General features: G+C 46.2%; 4 protein-coding genes across 4 annotated transcripts; all 4 read left to right on the plus strand.

Moving 5' to 3' along the window:
• Window positions 1-1,494: 1,494 nt before the first annotated feature.
• Window positions 1,495-2,448, plus strand: LOC116783860 (taste receptor type 2 member 9-like). The gene has a single exon (XM_032681813.1). The coding sequence runs from the start codon at window positions 1,495-1,497 to the stop codon at window positions 2,446-2,448; it is 954 nt and encodes a 317-aa protein (XP_032537704.1).
• Window positions 2,449-6,245: 3,797 nt separating this feature from the next.
• Window positions 6,246-7,211, plus strand: LOC116784077 (taste receptor type 2 member 9-like). Its single transcript, XM_032682255.1, has one exon. It carries the CDS (start codon window positions 6,246-6,248, stop codon window positions 7,209-7,211), a length of 966 nt encoding a protein of 321 aa, XP_032538146.1.
• Window positions 7,212-10,956: 3,745 nt separating this feature from the next.
• On the plus strand, window positions 10,957-11,919 carry LOC116784078 (taste receptor type 2 member 9-like). The gene has a single exon (XM_032682256.1). It carries the CDS (start codon window positions 10,957-10,959, stop codon window positions 11,917-11,919), a length of 963 nt encoding a protein of 320 aa, XP_032538147.1.
• Window positions 11,920-21,729: 9,810 nt separating this feature from the next.
• LOC116784079 (taste receptor type 2 member 9-like) lies at window positions 21,730-22,695 on the plus strand. The gene has a single exon (XM_032682257.1). The coding sequence runs from the start codon at window positions 21,730-21,732 to the stop codon at window positions 22,693-22,695; it is 966 nt and encodes a 321-aa protein (XP_032538148.1).
• Window positions 22,696-24,671: the final 1,976 nt, after the last annotated feature.

Raw genomic sequence — 24,671 nt, forward strand, 5'->3', positions numbered from 1 at the left:
GCCACCTGGGCACACGCTGCCTCATGTTCAGCCACTGTCAACCAGCACCCCCAGGGCCTTTTTCAACAGGCAGCTTTCCAACCTCTCTGCCCCAGCCTGGAGTGCTGCAGGGGGTTCTTGGGACACAACTGCAGGACCCTGCACTTGGCCTTGTCAGACCTCACACTCTATTGTCCTCAGTCAATTGATCCAGCCTCTCCACATCCCTTTTGCTCAGCCTTCCTACCCTCCCACACAACAACAGCCCCACACCACTTGGTGTCATGTGACTAAGGGTGAACTCGATCCCCTCTTCCAGGTCATTGATAAAGATGTTAAACAGAGTTGGCCCCAAAACTGAGCAATGGGAAACACCACTGCTGATTGGCCACCAGCTGCTTCTTCATTCACCACCACTCTGAGCTCAACCATCCAGACAGTTTCTTACCCACTGAACAGGGCACCTCTCCAAAGTACAACACACCAGAGCAGAAAGCACAAAATGGGCCAAGTCAGGAAAAGAAAATTCTCAGTGCCCTTGGGTGGATCTCATCTGGCATCATAGACTTGGGAGTGTGTAGCTGGCACAGCAGCTGCCCCCTGGTTTACGGGCACTTCCTTCTGCTCCTTGTCTCTGTCTTCCAGCTCAGGGTGTTCAGTACCCTGAGGACAACTGCTCTGACTGTTATTAAAGACTGAGGCAAAGAAGGCAATAAGTACCTCAGCCTTCTCCTCCTCCTTTCTGGTAATGTTTCCCCTCACATCCAAGAAAGGATGTAGATTCCCCTGGGACCTCCTTTGCTTACTGGTGGACTTGTAAAAACAATTCTTGTAATCCCTTATGACAATAATCAAATTAAGTTTGTGATGAATTTTTCCCTTTTTCTGCATATGCTTAAACCTAACCCTGGGAAAAAAGATCCAGCTTTCCTTTCAGTGCTTCCTCACTTTGTGGCTCTTCACTTAATCTTCAGGCATTACCATGAGGAAAAATTAAATGGATTTCAATGCCTGTGAAGGATTAAAAGGAATTCCAGTTACAGCAGCTCAGATAAAATTTGTAGCTCCTGGACTCTTGGATAAAAGAGCACAGTGACTCCCCTGACTGTGCTCTGCTGAGAGCACACCCTGCTCACCAAGAGCATGGCTGGTGGGCAGGGGAGAGAAGAACCCAGATCCCAAATCCTCACAGGGATCAAACAAGGGTCAATCAAAGAATCAAAACATTTCTGGCACACAAAAACATCTCCACTCTTTGTGCCACCCAACACAGCCCTCCTGAACCAACATGCAAATCCTGCACACTGACACTGACACCAGGTAAGGAGATACCCAGCACATTTACATCCCTGCACCTGCCCTGCTCTCAAGACGAGCGGCACCAAAATCCCCCCCACCAGCAGCTCTATAAAGCTCCTCTTTCCACACCTGACAGGCAACAGCAGACGCTGACCTGTGTTTGGCATTGGTGCAACAGCCCCCTTGTCCAGCACAGCACTGCTCCCAGCTCCCAGGATGGAAGCTTGTCTCTCTCCAGAGCAATCCAATGTCACTTCATACGCTGCCACAGCTGTGGTTGTTGTCACCCTTGAGGCATTTGCTGGCATGTGGATCAATGCTTTCATTGTTTCTGTGATTTGTGTGGCCTGGGTCAGAAAGAAAACCTTGAACTCTAATGAGAAGATCTTGATGGCTTTGGGATGCTCCCGGTTTTGGTTTTTGTGCATCTCATGGGTATATTACTTTCTCTCACTAATTTATCCCAATTATCTTCATGTTCACCCCATATTTCAACTCGTTGAGAGTGCTCAGAGCTTTCTGCATTATTCCAACTCTTGGGTTTCAGCCTGTCTTTGTATTTTTTATTGCATAAAAATTACCAATTTCAGGAACAGTTTCTTCATCTACCTGAAAGTAAAAATTGACAGGATGGTGCCCTGCCTCTTGTTGGGATCAGTGCTTTTCTCCCTGGTTATTGGAACCATTGTCTACAATATTACTGATGAAGTTTTATGTAAAAACCTCAATTTTACCAGTCAAGGAAGGATCTGGAAAGCAAGTATCAGCACAGAAGAACATTTTTTCCCCCATTATTTTATCATTGGTTTTGGATATGCCATTTCCTTCACAGCAGTCATCTTTTCTGCCCTTCTCCTTCTCTTTTCTCTCTGGAGACACAGACGCAACATGCAGAGAAACTCCATGAAGGACCTCAGCATGGATGCCCACATCAAAGCCATGAAATCCATTCTCTCCTTCTTCATAATGTACAGCATCAACTTTGTATTTTTTATCTTGACATTGATTTATGCAATGAAGAGCCAAAATCACATGGTCTTTCTTTTTTACGTATTTCAGTATGTTTTTCCAGGTTTTCATTCCCTTATTGTGATTTTCAGCAATCCCAATCTGGAAAAAACACTGCTAAAGATTCTATCCTGTATGAAATGCAAGTTTCGCATGAAGTAGACATTGTAACAAAAGCTGGACCCTTGGCAAAATGTTGATATTTCATTATAGCAAACAAATCCATTAATTTCGAGTGCCACTCTCCAGCCAGTGTAGATGATACCGATGTTCAGAATATATCATTCAAAGTCTTTGAACTAATATTACTGTGATTTAAGTATATTATTATTCTCATTTAATTTAGATAGTTTCCAGAGCTAAATTACTGTAAATAGGAAAGTCATTCAGATCTTGTATACACTGACTGGCTGCAAAAGGGCAATAACAATACTGCAAACCTGCCATAAATGCTTTGGCATCTGTTGATTGAAAAGACTGAACTAAAGAACAGATTAATTTAAATTTTGGTTTGAAGATCTTGCTGCTGTGGCCCTGTTTGAGTGTAATATGATGAGCTGTATCACTGCCTGGCAGTGGTTGATAACCGATGTGTGAACACGTTGATCCCTGTCACTCTCCACGGGTGGTCACTGACACACAAACAGTGATGCAGGAATGGCCGTGGGGGGCACAGGTGGGTGCAGAGCCCACTGCCCACAGCAGCCCTGAGTGTCCTCTCTGCCCCACTTCCTGCCAGAACAGGATTGCCCTGCTCTGTGTGACTGCTCTCCTGCTCTGCTTTTACTTGTTTGTGTGCATTGTGCAGTGTGGAATAAAGTCCTGCTTTCAACTGGCACTGACCCATGGGCAGATGTATGGGGGGCTCAGGCCAGGTGCTGGCAGCTGGGGGTGCATGGGGGTATCAACAAGGTAAGGGCAGGGCTGCCCTGTACCAGGGAAAGCCACTTGAAGGCATTTTTCCAAAGGACCCCCCACAGCTCAGCCCATCAGCAAATGCTCATGGCTCTTCTGGAAGGATATATTGAAGAACGGGCCAAAACAGACCTGGCAGTGTGGAGTGAGGAAAATTGTGAGAAACAGTCCTGCAGCAAACAGGGACAGGGAAGGACAAAGAGGGGTTGCTTCATGTGCTGGAGAAGCGAATCCCTTACAGCCCGTGGAGAGGACCGTGGCGGGGCAGCTGTGCTCCCTGCACCCCAGGGAGGTCCACAGTGGAACAGAGATCCACCTTCAGCCCTTGGATGACCCCACACAGAGTAGGTGGGGTGGGTGAATGATTACAGCTCCTGGAGCTCTTGCAGCTCCTGGAGAGCTCACGCTGGAGCCAGTTTATCCTGATGGACTGCAGCCCATGGAAGAGACCCACACTTGAGCAGGGGAAGAGAGTGAGGAAGGACTGAAGCAAACAACTTGTTATGATCTGACTGTTACCCCCCATTCCCCATCTCACTGTACTGCTGGGAGGGACAAGGAGGTAGAGAATCTGAGAATGAGTTAAGTTGAGCCTGGGATGACTGGGGGGTGGGGACAGGGTGTGAGGGTGTTCTAGTTTTTGTTTGTTCCTCTTCCTCCTGCTCCCTTTTCAAATGGCAATAAATTCAACTGATTTTCCCAAGTCAAGTCTGGTTTGTCTGTGACAGTAATTGGTGAGTCATCTCCCTGCCTTTGTCTTGACACATGACCTTTTCCATCCTATTTTCCACCCCTGCCCTGTTGTGGAGTGAGAGTGAAGGAGCATCTGGGTTGAGGGTCTGACAGCTGCTCATAGTCAACCCACCACGACAGGGCCCCTAAATGTGAAGTAGACCAGTGTTGAGAAACACATTCAGTGCAGACAGCTCAGTGTGCAACTGCAGTGAGAGCTGCAGATTGTGTGGAAATGGAGGGAGCCCCCAGGCATGGTACCAGTACCTTGCACAACAAAGGGCCCAGAGACCTGTGGTACCAGCCAGGTGACCGGACACGCTAAGACACAGCAGGAGCAAATGATTCAGAAGGAAGACCCCAAAATATCATGTGCATACACTGGAAGGGTACAAAAGCCCAAGCTGAGAGTCCCTTCTCAGAGGCACCAAGTTCAAGCTGCTTCTGTGTTACTGTGCCATGATTCAATTGCTTTAAAGATCCAGACCTCTGAGACTCTGCTATGGGAAACCCAGTGTGCAGCTGGTAAGGAAACCTGGTCTGACTCTGGGGGTGTGGTGTGTGCAGGGGCTCAAGTGGGGCACCCATGGGCTCACAGGAGCTGCCCCCTGCAAAGGGGCTTCGGTCCCAGCAGTGAAAGTCTCTGGTGGAGGGGTGGGACTGCCAGAGAGCCTCCTGGATGGGGAGACAGGAAAGTTCCTTAACACCAGCATGAACAGAGCAGAACCTCAATTATTTCTTTTTGTCACCAGCTCAGGCGGCTCAGGGGGACGTTTTACCTCATGCCCAGGGCCAGGCATGCATTTCTCATAGTATCACCTTCAAAAAGCTTCCTCCCTATCCATGAAATGAGAAAAAACCCGCATTTAGGCCAGATATCCCCTTTTCCAAACACAGTCTATCAGATTGCCTCACTACCAATCCATCTCTTTAAACAGCAACTCCCCAGAAACTAGCAAATAAATAACTAATGCCACTTTAGAACATGGAAGCCCTCCTTCTGTGCCTAAGCAGGATTTGAGGTTGAATTAACATTTCCATAACAAGTTCATAACACCTGCCCAGAGGAGACTGTTATTCTCTTTCCCAGGATTGTATCCTGAAACAATTGTGACTTTCTGAGCATTGAAGTTGAGTTATGGATGGAATGGATTTGCCCAGAATAAACTGGGCATCTAAGAGCCTAAGTAGTTAGTGAACCAAGGCTAACCATGTGGGATTTTCTACAATAAAGGGGAAAGACAAGGATTACGGAGAGGGTTCGGCCATGTCTCTCAGATCCCACATCCATGTGTCCACCCAGATGCAGAAACAAAGAGGTCAGGTGCCATTTGAGATGCACAGGGACATCCAAAATATGCACATGGGCTGGTAGATACAAAGTCTGGGAGATTCCTTCCCCTTCTTGAGTGGTGCTGGAGGGGATGGACTTGCATTCAAACCAAACCCTTGTACTTCAAGGACATGAGCCACACATTCTATTCATTGAAAACCCAGCATTGAGACTCTAATTTATACCCTTACATTCTTTCTAAATTGCCAGATTCCACAGAAAGAGCTGAGTCTAAACCCCAGCCACAGCACGGTCTGTCTGGTCTAACACTTTCATTTAGTGTCCCTGTGCAAACACGGTCCCAGCACAGACAGTCCATCTTCAGACCTGTTGAAAAAGAAATTAGTTCTATTCTTCTCATATACTAATGGAGAGAAGAAGAAATAAAGTAAGAAAATAATAAACTAGCAAAAAATCATCCAACCTTACAAGACATTTTCTATTCTGTCTGTAAAAGCAGAAGAAACTCAAAGCAAAGCATAAAGAAGAAAATAGGTAGTATCAGAAAATGAAAATTTTCTCAAGGCAATGCTCTGCCTAACATCAACATCAACAATTATCAAAAGAAATAATATTTTTGAATGACTGCAGCCAAAACTAATTTGTTCATTGTAGGTAACCAAGGGACAGAAGAACCCAGATCCTAAATCTACACAGGGATCAAACAAGGGTCACCCACAAAATCACAACCCTGTCCTCTGCACAAAAACATCTCCACTCTTTGTGCCACCCAACACAGCCCTCCTGAACCAACATGCAAATCCTGCACACTGACACCAGGTAAGGAGATACCCAGCACATTTACATCCCTGCACCTGCCCTGCTCTCAAGACGAGCGACACCAAAATCCCCCCCACCAGCAGCTCTATAAAGCTCCTCTTTCCACACCTGACACTCAGGTAACAGCAGATGCTGACCTGTGTTTGGCATTGGTGCAACAGCCCCCTTGTCCAGCACAGCACTGCTCCCAGCTCCCAGGATGGAAGCTTGTCTCTCCCCAGAGCAATCCAATGTCACTTCATACGCTGACACGACTGTGGCCATCATCATTACACTTGAAGTGTTCGCTGGCATGTGGATAAATGCTTTCATTGTTTCTGTGATTTGCGTGACCTGGGTCAGAAAGAAAACCTTGAACTCTAATGAGAAGATTTTAGTGGTTTTGGGATGCTCCAGGTTTTGGTTTTTGTGCATCTCATGGGTATATTCCATTTTTTTAATAATTTATCGCAATTATCTTTATGTTCACCCCATATTTCATCTACTTAATAGTGCTCAGAACTTTTTTAATTATTCCAACTTGTGGTTTTCTGCTTCTCTTTTTGTCTTTTATTGCATAAAAATTGCCAATTTCAGGAAGAGCTTCTTCATCTACCTGAAAGTAAAAATTGACAGGATTGTGCCCTGCCTCTTGTTGGGGTCTGTGCTTTTCTCCCTGGTTATCGGAATCATAGCCTACAACATCATGGATAAAGCACTCAGCAACAACTTCAATTTCACCTGCCAAGGAAGTATTTGGAAAGCAAGTATCACAATAGATCAACATCTTTTGCCTCATTATTTTATCACTGGCTTTGGATATGCCATTTCCTTCACAGCAGTCATCTTGTCTGCCCTTCTCCTTCTCTTTTCTCTCTGGAGACACAAACGCAACATGCAGACAAACTCCATGAAGGACCTCAGCATGGATGCCCACATCAAAGCCATGAAATCCATTCTCTCCTTCTTCATAATGTACAGCATCAACTTTATATGTTTGATCTTGACTCTCATTTATTCAATGAAGAATGAAAGTGGCGTGATATTTTTAACTTACTTAATTCAATACACTTTTCCAGGTCTTCATTCCCTTGTCCTAATTTTCAGCAATCCCAATCTGGAAAAGAGACTGCTAGGGATTCTGCCCTGTGTGAAGTGCAAAGTCTTCCTCAAGAGGGAACTGTAACAAAACTTGGAGCCCTTGCAAAATGCTGATATTTCTCTGTAGAAAACAAGTCAATTTATTTCTAACGCAGCACTCCTGGCAGTGTAGATGATAGAGGTGTTCATCTTTGAGGTTAAGAATACATCATTAAAGTTCTTTGAATTAATATTATAAGGAGTTGAATAAATTATTATTCTCATTTATTTTGATAGTTCTTGGAGCTGAATTGTTGCCAATAACAAAGGCATTTAGACCTGGTACCCATGGACTGGCTGCAATTCTGCAAACCTGTCATAAATGCTTTGGCATTCACTGATTGCAACAACTGAGCTAAACAACAGGTTTATTTCAATTTTGGTTTACATTTCTGTTCCAGTATGATATGATGGGATGTCTCTGTCACTGGTTGATAACTGTGTAATATTAGGATCTCTATCACTGTCTGGCAGTGGTTGATAACTGATGTGTGAACACATTGATCCCTGTCACTCTCCACGGGTGGTCACTGACACACAAACAGTGATGCAGGAATGGCCGTGGGGGGCACAGGTGGGTGCAGAGCCCACTGCCCACAGCAGCCCTGTGTGACCTCTCTGCCCCACTTCCTGCCAGAACAGGATTGCCCTGCTCTGTGTGACTGCTCTCCTGCTCTGCTTTTACTTGTTTGTGTGCATTGTGCAGTGTGGAATAAAGTCCTGCTTTCAACTGGCACTGACCCACGGGCAGATGTACGGGGGGCTCGGGCCAGGTGCTGGCAGCTGGGGGTGCATGGGGGTCTCAGTGAGGCAAGGACAGGGCTGTCCAGGCTGTGCCAGGGAAAGGCAGATACGGGCACTCCAGTGGACAAAGCATAGGACACAGCTCAGCCCATCAGTGATGGTTGTGGCTCCTCTGTGAAAATATATTTCAGAAAGGGGAGAAATACGGCCGGGCAGTGTGGAGTGAAGAACAATGTGGGAAACAGTCCTGAAGCAAACAGAGACAGGGAAGGAAGAGGGGGGGTTGCTCCAGGTGCCAGAGTGGACATTCCCCTGCAACCTATGGAGAGGACCATGGTGAGGCAGCTGTGGCCCTGCAGTCCACAGAAGTCCAGGAAGCAGCTGAGATCCTTCAGCCCATGGATGACCCCAAGGCAGAGAAGGTGTGGTGGGTGTATCCTGAAGGATTGCAGCCCATGCAGAGGCCACTCTGGAACCAGCTTATCCTGAAGAACTGTAGCCCATGGGACGGACCCACACTGGAGCAGAAGAAAAGTGTGAGGAGGAAGGAGTGGAGACAGCTCGTTATGATCTGACTGCAGACCCCATTTTTTGTCTTCCTGCATTACTGTAGAAGAGGAGGTAGAGACTCTGGGAATGAAGGAGTGAACTTGAGCCTGCAATGAATGGGGGGTAGATGCAAGGAGTTCTGGTTTAGTCTTCATTCCTCATCACTTTTTTTCAAATGGCAATAAAATCAATTCATTTTTCCTCAGTGGAGTCTGCTTTGTCAGTGACAGTAACTGGTGAGATATACCCCTGTATTTACACCGACACATGACTTTTTTGATCTTATTTTCCACCACACCTTTAGGTAAATTGTGAGAGTGGGAGCAACTGGGTGGGTGTCTGACAGCTGTCCAAGGTCAACCTTCCACAGCAGGTTATCTGTACATGAAATAGTTGAGGAATATGTTCAGTGCAGACGGTTCAGTGTGCAGCTACAGTGAGAGCTGCAGGCTGTGCTCTGGGTTGCAGGAAATGGCAGGAGCCCCATGCATGGAGCCAAGACCCCAGGTTATCATGTGCATGCACTGGAAGGCTGCAAAAATGCCCTGGTTCTGCTACCACACTATTGCTGACACCAGCCAAGGTGCCATTGGCCTTCTTGACCACCTGGGCACACACTGCCTCGTGTACAGTCACTGCTGACCAGTACCCCCAGGGCACCTCTCCAAGGTACAACACACCAGAGCAGAGAGCACAGAATGGGCCAAGTCAGGAAAGAAAATTCTCATTGCCCTTGGGTGGATCTCATCTGGCATCATAGCCTTGGGAGTGTGTAGGTGGCACAGCAGCTGCCCCCTGGTTTACGGGGACTTCCTTCTGCTCTTTTTCTCTGTCTTCCAGCTCAGTGTTCAGTACCCTGAGGACAACTGCTCTGACTGTTATTAAAGACTGAGGCAAAGAAGGCATTAAGTACCTCAGCCTTCTCCTCCTCCTTTCTGGTAATGTTTCCCCTCACATCCAATAAAGGATGTGGATTCTCTTGGGCTCTAGTTGGGCTTTTACCTTTCTGACTTTCTTCTTGCGTAACCTAATGACACCCTTGCAGTCCACCTGAGTTGCCTGAGCCTTCATCAAAAGCTGACATGGCATTTTTCAGTATTTGGGGATGGCCTGCTCCAGCAACCGTAACATTCTCTCTCTCTCGAGACAATGCTCTGCCCTCCATCAACATCTTCAACTATCAAAAGAAACTGTAGTTTTGCATGACTGCATCCAAACCAAGGACATTCATATTTTCTTAGCAATACAAAACAAAATAGGGTGCTGAAGATCTGACTAGAACTTGTATGAAAAGCCTAAAACCTGTCTGAATGGATTTCAAGGGAACATGTGGCGGGCACCATGTTTTGCCATTGAGAGGATCTCCAGGCCTTCTGTAAAAAGCTTTCCATGTGTCAGTGCTGTAACAAGGTCCTTCACAAAAACATGCAAATAGGAGCATGCAATAAGCATATTGACCTGACAGAGTGATTGCATTTCTGTCCCCCAGAAAACAAGGGCATCACCATTCTGAAGACAGAAAATGCTTGTTGTTTATTTATTATAGCACTAGAGCTATTTTCTGTGATTTGAATTCTCCTGGATTACAACATCAGTCAAGATCTTGTTGGTACCTGTGGTCCCAATGTGCAAGGTCCTGTACTAACTCAGAGTCCAAGGGCAGTCCATGCCTTACAGAGCTTAACAGACCTTCCCTGTTTAAAAAAGCCACTGTTTTCAGGACTGAAATTCATTTAGGAGCTCGAGGGTAATTAGGTGAGGGAGGAACCCAGCATGGTCTCACCCCTAAAACTCTTCATAATGCAAGGAGATGAGATTGGAACCGTTGCACAAGAACTCATGATGATTTTTACCCTTTGCCTGCATATGCTTTAACTTAACCCTGGGAAAAAAGATTCAGCTTTCCTTTCAGTGCCTCCTCACTTTGTGGCTCTTCACTTAATCTGCAGGAATTATCATGGGGAAAAGTCACATGGATTTCAATGCCTCTGGAGGATCTAAATGAACTCCAGTTGCAGCAGCTCAGATAAAATTTGCAGCTCTTGGACTCTTGGATGAAAGAGCACAGTGACTCCCCTGGCTGTGCTCTGCTAAGAGCACACCCTGCTCACCAAGAGCATCATTGGTGGCCAAGGGACAGAAGAAAAAGATCTTGAAGCCTGACAAGCGTCAAACAAGGGGCAGTCACAGAATCACAACACTGTCCTCTGCACAAAAACATCTCCACTCTTTGTGCCACCCAACACAGCCCTCCTGAACCAACATGCAAATCCTGCACACTGACACTGACACCAGGTAAGGGGATACCCAGCACATTTACATCCCTGCACCTGCCCTGCTCTCAAGATGAGCAGCACCAAAATCCCCCCCCCCCACCAGCAGCTCTGTAAAGCTCCTCTTTCCACACCTGACACTCAGGCAACAGCAGACGCTGACCTGTGTTTGGCATTGGTGCAACAGCCCCCTTGTCCAGCACAGCACTGCTCCCAGTTCCCAGGATGGAAGCTTGTCACTCTCCAGAGCATTCCAATGTCACCTCATACGCTGCCACAGTTGTGGTCATAGTCACCCTTGAGGCATTTGCTGGCATGTGGATAAATGCTTTCATTGTTTCTGTGATTTGCCTGTCCTGGATCAAAAAGAACACCTTGAACTCTAATGAGAAGATCTTGCTGTTTCTGGGATCCTCCCGGTTTTGGTATTTGTGCATCTCATGGGTATTTTCCATTTTTTTAATAATTTATCCCAATTATCTTCATGTTCACCCCATATTTCAGCTACTTGAGAGTGCTCATAGCTTTTTTAACTTCTCCAACTTGTGCGTTTCTGCTTCTCTTTGTGTCTTTTATTGCATAAAAATTGCCAATTTCAAGAACAGCTTCTTCATCTACCTGAAAGTAAAAATTGACAGGATTGTGCCCTGCCTCTTGTTGGGGTCTGTGCTTTTCTCCCTGGTTATTGGAACCACTGTCTCCAACATCATGGATAAAGCGCTCCATAACAACTGCAATTTCACCAGTCAAGGAAGGATTTCGAAAGCAAGTATCAGAATAGATCAACATCTTTTGCCTCATTATTTTATCATTGGCTTTGGATATGCCACTTCCTTCACAGCAGTCATCTTGTCTGCCCTTCTCCTTCTCTTTTCCCTCTGGAGACACAAACACAACATGCAGACAAACTCCATGAAGGACCTCAGCATGGATGCCCACATCAAAGCCATGAAATCCATTCTCTCCTTCTTCATAATGTACAGCATCAACTTTATATGTTTGATCTTGACTCTCATTTATTCAATGAAGAATGAAAGTGACTTGATATTTTTAACTTACTTAATTCAATACACTTTTCCAGGTTTTCATTCCCTTGTCCTGATTTTCAGTAATCCCAGTCTGGAAAAGAGACTGCTAGGGATTCTGCCCTGTGGGAAGTACAAAGTTTTCCTCAAGAGAGAACTGTAACAAAACTTGGAGCCCTTGCAAAATGCTGATATTTCTCTGTAGAAAACAAGTCAATTTATTTCTAACGCAACACTCCCAGCAGTGTAGATGATAGAGGTGTTCATCTTTGAGGTGAGAACACAGCTGCGATGGGCAGGGTACGTCTCAAGAATGAAGGACCACCACCTTCCTAAGATCCTGCTCTATGGTGAACTTGCCACTGGCTGCCGCATGAGAGGAGCCCCGAAGAACTCCTCTTTCAGGACTCCTGTTTCAGGACTCCCTGAAACAACATCTCAGCCTTGGCCATATTGATCACCATAACTGGTCTACTCTGGCCTCAAATCGGGAGGCCTGGAGACACACCATCTATAACGCAGCTGTCTCCTTCGAGAACTCACGCAGGATCACTCTCGAGGAAAAAAGGTAACGCAGAAAGAACCGTGTCTTGCAAGATACACCATCTAAGGAGTCTTTCTGCTGCGCCTTTTGCAATCGGATATGTCTGTCACGTATTGGCCTCATAAGCCACCAGCATGCCTGTAGCAAAAGTGGATAGTGCCTTCCCAAATCTTCGTTCGTGAAGCCTAGCCATGGGGTTATCTTTGAGGTTATGAATATGTCATTAAAACTCTTAGATTTAACATTATTATGAGTTAAATAAATTATTATTCTCATTTATTTTGATAGTTCTTGGAGCTGAATTGTTGCCAATAACAAAGGCATTTAGACCTTGTACCCATAGACTGGCTACAATTCTGCAAATCTGCCACAAATGCTTTATCATTTGCTGATTGTAACAACTGAGCTAAAAGACAGGTTTATGTCAATTTTGGTTTACATTTCTGTTCCCGTGTCATATGATGAGACGTCTCTGTCACTGGTTGATAACTGTGTAATATTGGGATCTCCATCACTGTCTGGCAGTGGTTGATAAATGATGTGTGAACACGTTGATCCCTGTCACTCTCCACAGGTGGTCACTGACACACAAACAGTGATGCAGGAATGGCCATGGGGGGCACAGGTGGGTACAGAGCCCACTGCCCACACCAGCCCTGAGTGTCCTCTCTGCCCCACTTCCTGCCAGAACAGGATTGCCCTGCTCTGTGTGACTGCTCTCCTGCTCTGCTTTTACTTGTAGATGAGATTGACTCTTTTGAGTGGAGTCTGGCTCAGGAAAACACCTGGGAAAGTGGTTTTTTTTCCTGGGTCAGGCAAGCAGTGAGAGGAGGAAGGAGTGGGGGAGAAAACACATTATGAACAGACTGCAACCCCCATTCTGCTTTCCCTTGTGCTGCTGTGGCGGAGAAGGTGGAAAAGCTGGAATTGAATGAGTGAAGTTGAGCCTGGGATGAATGGGGCGTGGACACAAGGGCTCCAGCTTTGTTTTTGTTCCTCATCATCCTACTCTATTTTCAATTGGCAATAAATTGAATTAATTTTCCCCAAGACAAGTCAATTTTCTCCATGACAGTAATTGGGGAATGATCTCCCTGACCATGACCTTTTCCTTTCTATTTTTCAGCCCTGCCCTGTGTATGGGTGAGTTTGAAGGAGCAGCTGGGGCCTGGCAGCTGCCCAAGGTCCAACCCTCCACAGCAGGTCCTCTAAACATGACATAGTTCCAGCATGAACTGAGCAGAACCTCAATTGGTCATTTCTCTCACCAGCTCAGGACCTGAGGTAGATCTTAAAAATCTCATCTGGACACATCTCCCCACTGAAGGGCTTTGAAAGGACAAGCACCAACACACCTCCCTTCTCTACCTCATGTTGCTTTTGCACTTCCTCCTTTAACAGGACAGTCCCAACTGATTTCACAACAAGACCCTGGAAGACCCACCTGATTCCCTACATCCCATGCAACATCATCCCTCACAACCTCACATCCCACAACACGCAGCAGGCAAAACCAGCATCTTGCCAATATCAGCACCACACAAAACAAGGCAGCCCCAGCAAACCACACTGCAGATACCTTCTGCCATCTCCAGGAAAGCCCTGAGAACATGACACCCAGCACAGCATCACTGCCCTGTGCACCAGCCCCACTCAGCTGCACCTGCAGGGGACACGTTATCCACCAGCAGAGCCACAGTGCACAGCCCACATGGAGAGATGCACTGATGTGCCCAGCCCGGGGAAGCTGACCCAGAAGAGATGTCAGATGTCAATGGGAGGGGCTGCCCAGTGCTGGCAGGGTATGGAAACTGCTTTGGGTCACATTCCAAGTTTTCGGGATTGAGAAGTGAAACAGTTAGAAATGCTTTTGCCGTGCAATTGTGTTTATGACGAGAGGAACAGCTCGGGAGTGACATTAATATAACAAAACTCAATAGTAAATGAAATAAAAGCTGTCTGGAGAGCTGGACAAACTCTGCCTGTACCTAATGCAATTTATACAGGGCTACTTTTCAGGCTGGAAGGGACCTCAAATATCAGCTAGTTCCAAACCTATTGACATAGTGGGATAGAAGAGTCAGGAATTTTCCCTCCTTAGCAGCTGTTTCTCAGAGCATTCCTCTCCAGCTCTTCATGACATCAGCATACTTCGGTGAACACAGTCATCCAAATCTACACTCTCGATGATGTAGTTTAGATCAGCACCACATATGAGTAAGAAAATGTCACTCTGACAAGGATTTGTTCACAGAATCACAGAATATTCTGAGTTGGAAGGGATCAACAAGAATCATCGAGTCCAGCTCCTGGCCCTGCACAGGACCATCGCCAAGAGTCACAGGATGCGTGTTGGTCTTTATATGATAAAGAAATAAGAGTCTGCTCCCAGCTGAGGTGGTGGTCAGAGAGAGATTTATTCAAAACCCGGTGCTCTTCTTATCCTTTAAAACCATATGGCCTTATAACCAATGAGATTATCAATTCCGGCGCACGTCCCTTGAGCTTCCTCACTCTGGGTGCTTCCCCTGCACCCCAGACACACCTCCTACATCACCCCCTTCTCAATTATTTAAGACGGTCATGAAAACCGTGCAAAAAACAACAGTTCAAACAACAGAACAGTACATTGTAAACTACTATAGCTTCACAATGACCCAGCACATCACTTGCTTTGGCTTCTTAAGAACTTACACATCTATTGTAAACCTTTTAAAACCTTCTTATATTTCTAAAGGGTAGTGCAACTTGGAAAAAATAACTTTATTAACCTAGGGGCCTTAGCCCAACCGTGCATTACCTATAGACTTTTAACCTTTATTAATCTGAGGGTTTAAATAACTGGGAAATTCAACTTTATTTCAAAACCAGGGTAAGCTTAGCAAACTAAATTCTCTTAAAGTGACCATGTGGCTGAGGTAGTGTTATTTCTGTGAGGTATTTGGTGTTTAAGGTACTTGTCCAGTCTAACAACTCTTTTATTCATTCACACACACATTCACTGATGGCCATCATTTCATTCATCATACACACACTCATAGGTTTTGTATAGATTCTGCATTTTGCCACACTGGTCATCCTCAAATGTAAACCTGGAATGTAAACATTATTACTGAAACATAACTGCTTTTATAACTTCTGCGTTACTTTGGTTCTTGCTGCTGTGGTTGTGTACCTGGGTAGGGTCTAACACACCTGAAAGGAATCCATTTCAGCTCCTTTTCTGTAGCCACACAGGCATAGCCCCGCCCCCAAGTCACAAGATCCACCAGTCCTGTCCACTGCCCTGAAATCAGATCTCTTACCATGACTGGTGGTTTGGGAGAGGCCAAAGCTTGAGGTCTGTGCTGCCTTTCATGTCTGCTTTTTCTAGCACTGCCACAATTTAAAAAGTTTATAACATATGTGGCTTTCCACAGACGCTCTTGTGGGCTACAGACTGATTCCCTCCTTTTTTGTTTTTTTAACACGTCTTTTAGTGTGTGATGTGCCCTTTCTACAATTGCTTGTCCAGTGGGTGAGTGTGGAATACTTGCGGTGTGAGAAATTCCCCAATTTGACTGGAAGTTTCTTACCTTTTCTGAAATGAAAGCTGGTCCATTGTCATTCTTAATCTGTTTTGGGGTACCAAGGGTCGCAAAACAACTGAACCAGTGTCTTATTACATCCTTGGCCTTTTCCCCAGTGTGTGCTGTGGCAGTTATGTATTGTGAATGGGTGTCAACTGTGATGTGTACGTATTTTAATGTACCAAATTCAGGGATGTGTGTCATATCTGTTTGCCAAATCTCATTTGCCGTTAATCCTCTGGGGTTAATGCCTTCCTGAGATGGCATGGGTGTGATTTTCTGACAGTCTGGCCACGACATGATTATGTCTTAAGCTTGATTGAGTGTTATTTGAAATTGTTTCTTCAGTGAATGTGCGTTCTGGTGGAAAAATGAATGAGACAATTTTGCTTGCTCTAAGACTCTAGAGATGGTGTTAAACATTCCTGCTTTTTCAGCCTCCCTGTTCCCTTCAGCTATTGGTCCTGGCATTTCTCTGTGTGACCTTGTGTGCATTATGTAAAAATCAAACTTTCTGTGATTGACAAGAAACCATACAGAACGCATTTCAAACAATAGGTGAGAGTTAGCAACATCTCGAAGAAATGAACTCTCGAGATGGGACACTAACCCTGCAGCATAACAGGAATCTGTAACAATATTCACAGGTTGTTCAGAAAACTTTCCCAAGGCAATACGTATGGCAGCCAGTTCCAGAACCTGCACAGAGCCCTGGTTCATGGTCTGTATCTCTTGTTCCCATTGTCCTGTATCAGGGTTTACCCATGCCACTGCAGCTTTTCGAGTCCTCCCAGATGTGTCTGTGAAGACCGTGAGGCCTTTCACTGATTCATGTTTGCATCTGGTTGTGGCTTCTAAGGGTAAATTACCAACTTCTGCCCACAATCTGTGTTTGGAAAAATGAATGGAAATGTCACCATCAAAACCTGCAAAGGCAGCCTGGAATCCTGCATCCTCGGCTAGCATCCAGTCGAGGCTGTCCTTTGTAGCTGGGATGTAGATGGTTGCAGGATCTCTCCTATCCAGCTCCTGTAGTCATCCTCTGCCTTTAATGACAAGTTTGGCAAACATTTCATTAGTAGTCCACAGAGTTTTAGGTGGTGTGTGGGACAGAAATAGCCACTCTAGGATTTTCAATCGATCTTTTTCAGTCTGATCCCACTGAAACAAAACTGCAAATGGCTGGTACCTGCAAGGATTGAGGGCAAGGCAGATTTGCAGTTCAGGATTTCTCCTTCTGCCTTGCCTGCCTTCTATTGCCTTGGCACAAGTGTCTAACACCTGCTTTGCCTCTGCTGTCAGAGACTTGCTAGACGTTAGGTCAGACTCCCCCTTTAGCAGCTCAAATAGAGGGTGTAGCTCCTCTGTGGTTATGCCCAAAATAGGCCTTAACCAATTGATGGCTCCCAGAAGTTTTTGCAACTCGTGTAAAGTTAAATTGTCTTTTACCTTGAGCTGCAGTGGCTGTGGAGAAATTTCCTGCTGCATGATTTCCCATCCAAGGTAAGTCCAGGGTTGCGATCGCTGGATTTTCTCTGGAGCAACCTGTAACCCTGCATCTTGGACAGCATCGGTTAGAGCAGTAACAACAATTTGCAGTTCATTTTCTGTGGCCATGGTAATTAATATGTCATCCATATAGTGGTATATGATGGCTGAGGTGAAAGTGAAAACATGAAGGTGAAAACACCTTCTGATGGGGTGAATAGCGTTTGCCACTACCATTTGACATATTGTCAGACTCTTTTTCATCCCTTGAGGAAGGACAACCCAGTGATACCTTTGTATGGGCTGTGCATTGTTCAAGGTGCGGATGGAAAAAGCAAACCTTGGTGCATCCTCAGCGTGTAGGAAAATGGTAAAAAAGCAGTCCTTTAATTCAGTTACCATTAGTGGCCACTTTGCTGGAAGCATAGCAGGTGAGGGAAGTCCAGGCTGCAATGCTCTCATAGGCTCTATGGCTGCGTTTACTGTCCATAAGTCCTGCAGCATTCTCCACCTGCCACTTTTCTTGGGGATGCAAAACACAGGAGTATTCCAGGGACTAGTTGTTGGCACAATATGACCTGCTTCAAGCTGTTCCCTTGCAAGCTCTCTTAGATGTACAAGCCGTTCCTTTTTCATGGGCTGTTGATCTACCCAAACTGGCTGTTCGCTTTTTCAGACCAGTTTAATCGGTCCTTGGGACAGCTGGTCAATGGCCCCTATTGAAAAACCTGGCTGCTTGCAGGAACAATTTGCATGACTGTGGCGAACTGTCTGAGAACATCCCGTCCCCACAATGTACATGGAATGGGAGCAACAAAGGGAGCTATTTTGGCTAATTTTCCTTCTGGCCCCAAGACAGTGCGTATTCGAGCACTCTATATGGGCCTTTGTGTGCCTCCCACCCCTTGAATGGTTGCAGCTGGGCAAGCAGTGGGCCAGTTAAGTGGCCATTCGGAGTCTTTGATGATGGTAACATCAGCTCCAGTATCCCCAAGGCCTGTAATTCTGTGCCCATCAATCTGGCAAAGCCGGCTGTGTGGCTGTTATGGCTGTTGCCCAGTAAATTTGTGGCTGGCCCGTGCTCCTGAAGGCCCCTGAACCCCACTGCCCCTCCCCTACAGGCGACGCACTGTAGAAGGGGATTAGTTGGGCAATTTTTTGTCCCTTAGGGATGAAACAAGGGGGTGAAGGAGTCCAGGCCATTATTTGAATTTCACTATGAGAGTCAGAGTCTATTACTCCAGGCAGCAGAAATAAACCCATTTTGGTGGTTGAAGATCTTCCTATTAGTAGTGCATGCACCCCTGTGCTAAATGGACCCCAAAGCCCTGTAGGGATTAGTACTACATCTGTGAAAGTTTTGATGACTGGTTCTCGGTTGGATAGATCCAACCCAGTGCTGGCTGAGGTTGAGGGGCACAAATCACAAGCCTGTTCCCGTGAGTCGCGTTTATTTGCTGTACCGGGGCGCGCGACAACGCCCCTCGCTTCTAGTTTCCCCACTGCGAGGAGTTTTTTGCCCCCCTCCTCCCCTTTGGGTACTTGTGGGATGCTGCTGCAGAGGGTCTCTTTGGGCAATCTTTCTGAAAGTGGTCAGGGGCACCACATATATAGCAACCACTTTTGAGTCTGGCTCCTTCCTACACTGTTAGTTGGGCACTCAGGGCTGTGGCTAGAGAGGCAGACTGATGTTCCATGGAGCAAACCCCTTGGCAGGCGCGAACCAGCTTAGCAATGCTAAAGCTCTCCCTTTTAGGAAGGGCCTGCAGCCCATGCAGAGGCCACTCTGGAACCAGCTTATCCTTAAGAACTTCAGCCCATGGGATGGACTCATACTGGAGCAGAATAGCATGTGGAGGAAGGAGTGGAAACAGCTCAATATGACCTGACTGTAGACCCCATTTTCTGTCCCCCTGCATTGCTGTAGGAGAGGAGGTAGAGACTCTGGGAATGGAGTGAACTTGAGCCTGAAATGAATGGGGGGTAGAGACAAAGGGTTTTAGTTTGTCTTTGTTCCTCATCACTTTATTTTCAAATGGCAATAAATGTAATCCTTTTTTCCCTAGCTGAATCTGTTTTTTTCACCACACCTTCGGCAAAGTGGGAGAGTGGGAGCAACTGGGTGGGTGTCTGACAGCTGCCCAAGGTCAACCTTCCACAGCAGGTTATCTGTACATGAAATAGTTGAGGAATATGTTCAGTGCAGACAGCTCAGTGTGCAGCTACAGTGTGAGCTGCAGGCTGTGTGCTGGGCTGCAGGAAATGGCAGGAGCCCCAGGCATGGAGCCAAGACCCCAGGCTATCATGTGTATGCACTGGAAGGCTGCAAAAATGCCTGAACAGCCCTTCAGAGAAGCAATTTCTCCCAATATTCAAGGTAAATCTCCCTGGTTCATCTGGACTTTGTTTCCTCTTGCTTAGTCCTTGTGGCCTGAGAGAACACAATTGGCTACAACATCCTTTCAGGCAGATGCAGAGAGCAATAAAGTCCCCCCTGCACCTCCTTTCCTCCAGGCTGAGCCCGTCCAGCTCCCTCAGCTGTTGCTCATCATATTTTTGCTCCAGACCCTTCCCCAGCTCCATTGCCCTTCTCTGGACTCACTCCAGCATCTCAATGTTGTTCTTGTCATGAGGGGCACAAAACTGAACCCAGGGTTTGAGCTGAGGCCTCACCAGTGCCCAGCACAGGGAGACGGTCAATGCCCTGGTCCTGCTACCACAATATTGCTGACATAGGCCTGGTGCCACTGGCCTTCTTGGCCACCTGGGCACACGCTGCCTCATGTTCAGCCTCTGCCAACCAGCACTCTCAGGGCCTTTTTCAACAGGCAGCTTTCCAACCTCTCGGCCCCAGCCTGGAGTGCTGCAGGGGGTTCTTGGGACACAACTGCAGGACCCTGCACTTGGCCTTGTAAAACCTCACGCTTCATTGTCCTCAGTCAATTGATCCTGCCTCTCCACATCCCTTTTGCTCAGCCTTCCTACCCTCCCACACACCAACAGTCCCAAACTACTTGGTGTCGTCTGACTAAGGGTGAACTCGATCCCCTCCTTCAGATCATTGATAAAGATGTTAAACAGAGCTGGCCCCAAAGCTGAGCAATGGGAAACACCACTGCTGATTGGCCACCAGCTGGATGCATCTCCATTCACCACCACTCTGGGCCCAACCATCCAGACGGTTTCTTACCCACTGAACAGGGCACCTCTCCAAGGTACAACACACCAGAGGAGAGAGCACAGAACGGGCCAAGTCAAGAAAAGAAAATTCTCAGTGCCCTTGGGTGGATCTCATCTGGCATCATAGACTTGGGAGTGTGTAGCTGGCACAGCAGCTGCCCCCTGGTTTATGGGGACTTCCTTCTGCTCCTTGTCTCTGTCTTCCAGCTCAGGGTGTTCAGTACCCTGAGGACAACTGCTCTGACTGTTGTTAAAGACTGAGGCAAAGAAGGCATTAAGTATCTCAGCCTTCTCCTCATCCTTTTTGGCAATGTTTCCCCTTACATCCAATAAAGGATGCAGATTTTCCGGGGCCCTCCTTTGCTTGCTGGTGGACTTGTAAAAACAATTCCTGTAAGTCCTTATGGCAATAAGCAAATTAAGTTTGTGATGAATTTTACCCTTTTCCTGCATATTCTTAAATCTAACCCCGGGAAAAACGATCTAGCTTTACTTTCAGTACCTCCTCACTTTGTGGCTCTTCACTTAATCTTCAGGCATTACCATGGAGAAGAATCACATGGATTTCCGTGCCTGTGAAGGATTAAAAAGATTAAAAAGAAAATAACAAACTAGCAAAAAATCATCCAACATTACAACACATTTTCTATTGTGTCTGTAAAAGCACAAGAAACTCAAAGCAAAGCCTAAAGAAGAGAACAGGTAGTATCAGAAAATGAAAATTCTCTCAAAGCAATGCTCTGCCTAACATCAACATCAACAATTATCAAAAGAAATAATATTTTTGAATGACTGCAGCCAAAACTAATTTGTTCATTGTAGGCAACCAAGGGAAAGAAGAACCCAGATCCTAAATCCTCACAGGGATCAAACAAGGGTCACCCACAAAATCACAACCCTGTCCTCTGCACAAAAACATCTCCACTCTTTGTGCCACCCAACACAGCCCTCCTGAACCAACATGTAAATCCTGCACACTGACACTGACACCAGGTAAGGAGATACCCAGCACATTTACATCCCTGCACCCGCCCTGCTCTCAAGAGGAGTGGCACCAAAATCCCCCCCACCAGCAGCTCTATAAAGCTCCTCTTTCCACACCTGACACTCAGGCAACGGCAGATGCTGACCTGTATTTGGCATTGGTGCAACAGCCCCCTTGTCCAGCACAGCACTGCTCCCAGCTCCCAGGATGGAAGCTTGTCACTCTCCAGAGCAATCCAATATCACTTCATACGCTGACACGACTGTGGCCATCATCATTACACTTGAAGTGTTCGCTGGCATGTGGATAAATGCTTTCATTGTTTCTGTGATTTGCATGGTCTGGGTAAGAAAGAACACCTTGAACTCTAATGAGAAGATCTTGCTGTTTCTGGGATGCTCCAGGTTTTGGTATTTGTGCATCTCATGGGTTTATTCAATTTTTTTAATAATTTATCTCAATTATCTTTATGTTCACCCCATATTTCATCTACTTAATAGTGCTCGGAACTTTTTTAGTTATTCCAACTTGTGGTTTTCTGCTTCTCTTTTTGTCTTTTATTGCATAAAAATTGCCAATTTCAGGAACAGCTTCTTCATCTACCTGAAAGTAAAAATTGACAGGATTGTGCCCTGCCTCTTGTTGGGATCAGTGCTTTTCTCCCTGGTTATCGGAATCATTGCCTACAACACCATGGATAAAGCACTCAGCAACAACTTCAATTTCACCTGCCAAGGAAGTATTTGGAAAGCAAGTATCACAATAGATCAACATCTTTTGCCTCATTATTTTATCATTGGCTTTGGATATGCCACTTCCTTCACAGCAGTCATCTTGTCTACCCTTCTCCTTCTCTTTTCATTCTGGAGACACAAATGCAACATGCAGACAAACTCCATGAAAGACCTCAGCATGGATGCCCACATCAAAGCCATGAAATCCATTCTCTCCTTCTTCATAATGTACAGCATCAACTTTATATGTTTGATCTTGATTCTAATTTATTCAATGAAGAATGAAAGTGACTTGATATTTTTAACTTACTTAATTCAATACACTTTTCCAGGTTTTCATTCCCTTGTCCTGATTTTCAGTAATCCCAATCTGGAAAAGAGACTGCTAGGGATTCTGCGCTGTGTCAAATGCAAGGTTTTCCTCAAGAGAGAACTGTAACAAAACTTGGAGCCCTTGCAAAATGCTGATATTTCTCTGTAGAAAACAAGTCAATTTATTTCTAACGCAGCACTCCTGGTAGTGTAGATGATAGAGGTGTTCATCTTTGAGGTTAAGAATACATCATTAAAACTCTTTGAATTAATATTATAAGGAGTTGAATAAATTATTATTCTCATTTATTTTGATAGTTCTTGGAGCTGAATTGTTGCCAATAACAAAGTCATTTAGACCGGGTACCCATGGACTGGCTGCAATTCTGCAAACCTGTCATAAATGCTTTGGCATTCACTGATTGCAACAACTGAGCTAAACAACAGGTTTATTTCAATTTTGGTTTACATTTCTGTTCCCGTGTCATATGATGAGACGTCTCTGTCACTGGTTGATAACTGTGTAATATTAGGATCTCTATCACTGTCTGGCAGTGGTTGATAACTGATGTGTGAACACATTGATCCCTGTCACTCTCCACAGGTGGTCACTGACACACAAACAGTGATGCAGGAATGGCCGTGGGGGGCACAGGTGGGTGCAGAGCCCACTGCCCACAGCAGCCCTGAGTGTCCTCTCTGCCCCATTTCCTGCCAGAACAGGATTGCCCTGCTCTGTGTGACTGCTCTCCTGCTCTGCTTTTACTTGTTTGTGTGCATTGTGCAGTGTGGAATAAAGTTCTGCTTTCAACTGGCACTGACCCACGGGCAGATGTACGGGGGGCTCGGGCCAGGTGCTGGCAGCTGGGGGTGCATAGGGGTCTCAGTGAGGCAAGGGCAGGGCTGTCCAGGCTGTGCCAGGGAAAGGCAGATACGGGCACTCCACTGGACAAAGCATAGGACACAGCTCAGCCCATCAGCGATGGTCGTGGCTCCTCTGTGAAAATATATTTCAGAAAGGGGAGAAATACGGCCGGGCAGTGTGGAGTGAAGAACAATGTGGGAAACAGTCCTGAAGCAAACAGAGACAGGGAAGGAAGAGGGGGGGTTGCTCCAGGTGCCAGAGTGGACATTCCCCTGCAGCCTATGGAGAGGACCATGGTGAGGCAGCTGTGGCCCTGCAGTCCACAGAAGTCCAGGAAGCAGCTGAGATCCTTCAGCCCATGGATGACCCCAAGGCAGAGAAGGTGTGGTGGGTGTATCCTGAAGGATTGCAGCCCATGCAGAGGCCACTCTGGAACCAGCTTATCCTGAAGAACTGCAGCCCATGGCACGGACCCACACTGGAGCAGAAGAAGAGCGTGAGGAGGAAGGAGTGGAGACAGCTCAATATGACCTGACTGCAGACCCCATTTTCTGTCCCCCTGCATTGCTGTAGGAGAGGAGGTAGAGACTCTGGGAATGGAGGAGTGAACTTGAGCCTGGAATGAATGGGGGGCAGAGGCAAAGAGTTTTAGTTTGTCTTTTTTTGTCATCACTTTATTTTCAAATGGCAATAAATGTAATCCTTTTTTCCCTAGCTGAGTCTGTTTTGTCGGTGGCAGTAACTGGTGAGTGATATCCCTATATTTATATTGACCCTTGACTTTTTCGATCTTATTTTCCACCACACCTTTAGGCAAAGTGGGAGAGTGGGAGCAACTGGGTGGGTGTCTGACAGCTGCCCAAGGTCAACCTTCCACAGCAGGTTATCTGTACATGAAATAGTTGAGGAATATGTTCAGTGCAGACAGCTCAGTGTGCAGCCACAGTGAGAGCTGCAGGTTGTGCTCTGGGCTGCAGGAAATGGCAGGAGCCCCATGCATGGAGCCAAGACCCCAGGCTATCATGTGCACGCACTGGAAGGCTGCAAAAATGCCTGAATAGCCCTTCAGTGAAGCAATTTTTCCCAATATCCAAGGTAAATCCCCTGGTTCATCTGGACTTTGTTTCCTCTTGCTTAGTCCTTGTGGCCTGAGAGAACACATTTGGCTACAACGTCCTTTCAGGCAGATGCAGAGAGCAATAAAGTCCCCCCTGCACCTCCTGTTCTCCAGGCTGAGC

The sequence above is a fragment of the Chiroxiphia lanceolata genome, chromosome 3, assembly GCF_009829145.1.
Source record: "Chiroxiphia lanceolata isolate bChiLan1 chromosome 3, bChiLan1.pri, whole genome shotgun sequence".
Classification (NCBI taxonomy): domain Eukaryota; kingdom Metazoa; phylum Chordata; class Aves; order Passeriformes; family Pipridae; genus Chiroxiphia; species Chiroxiphia lanceolata.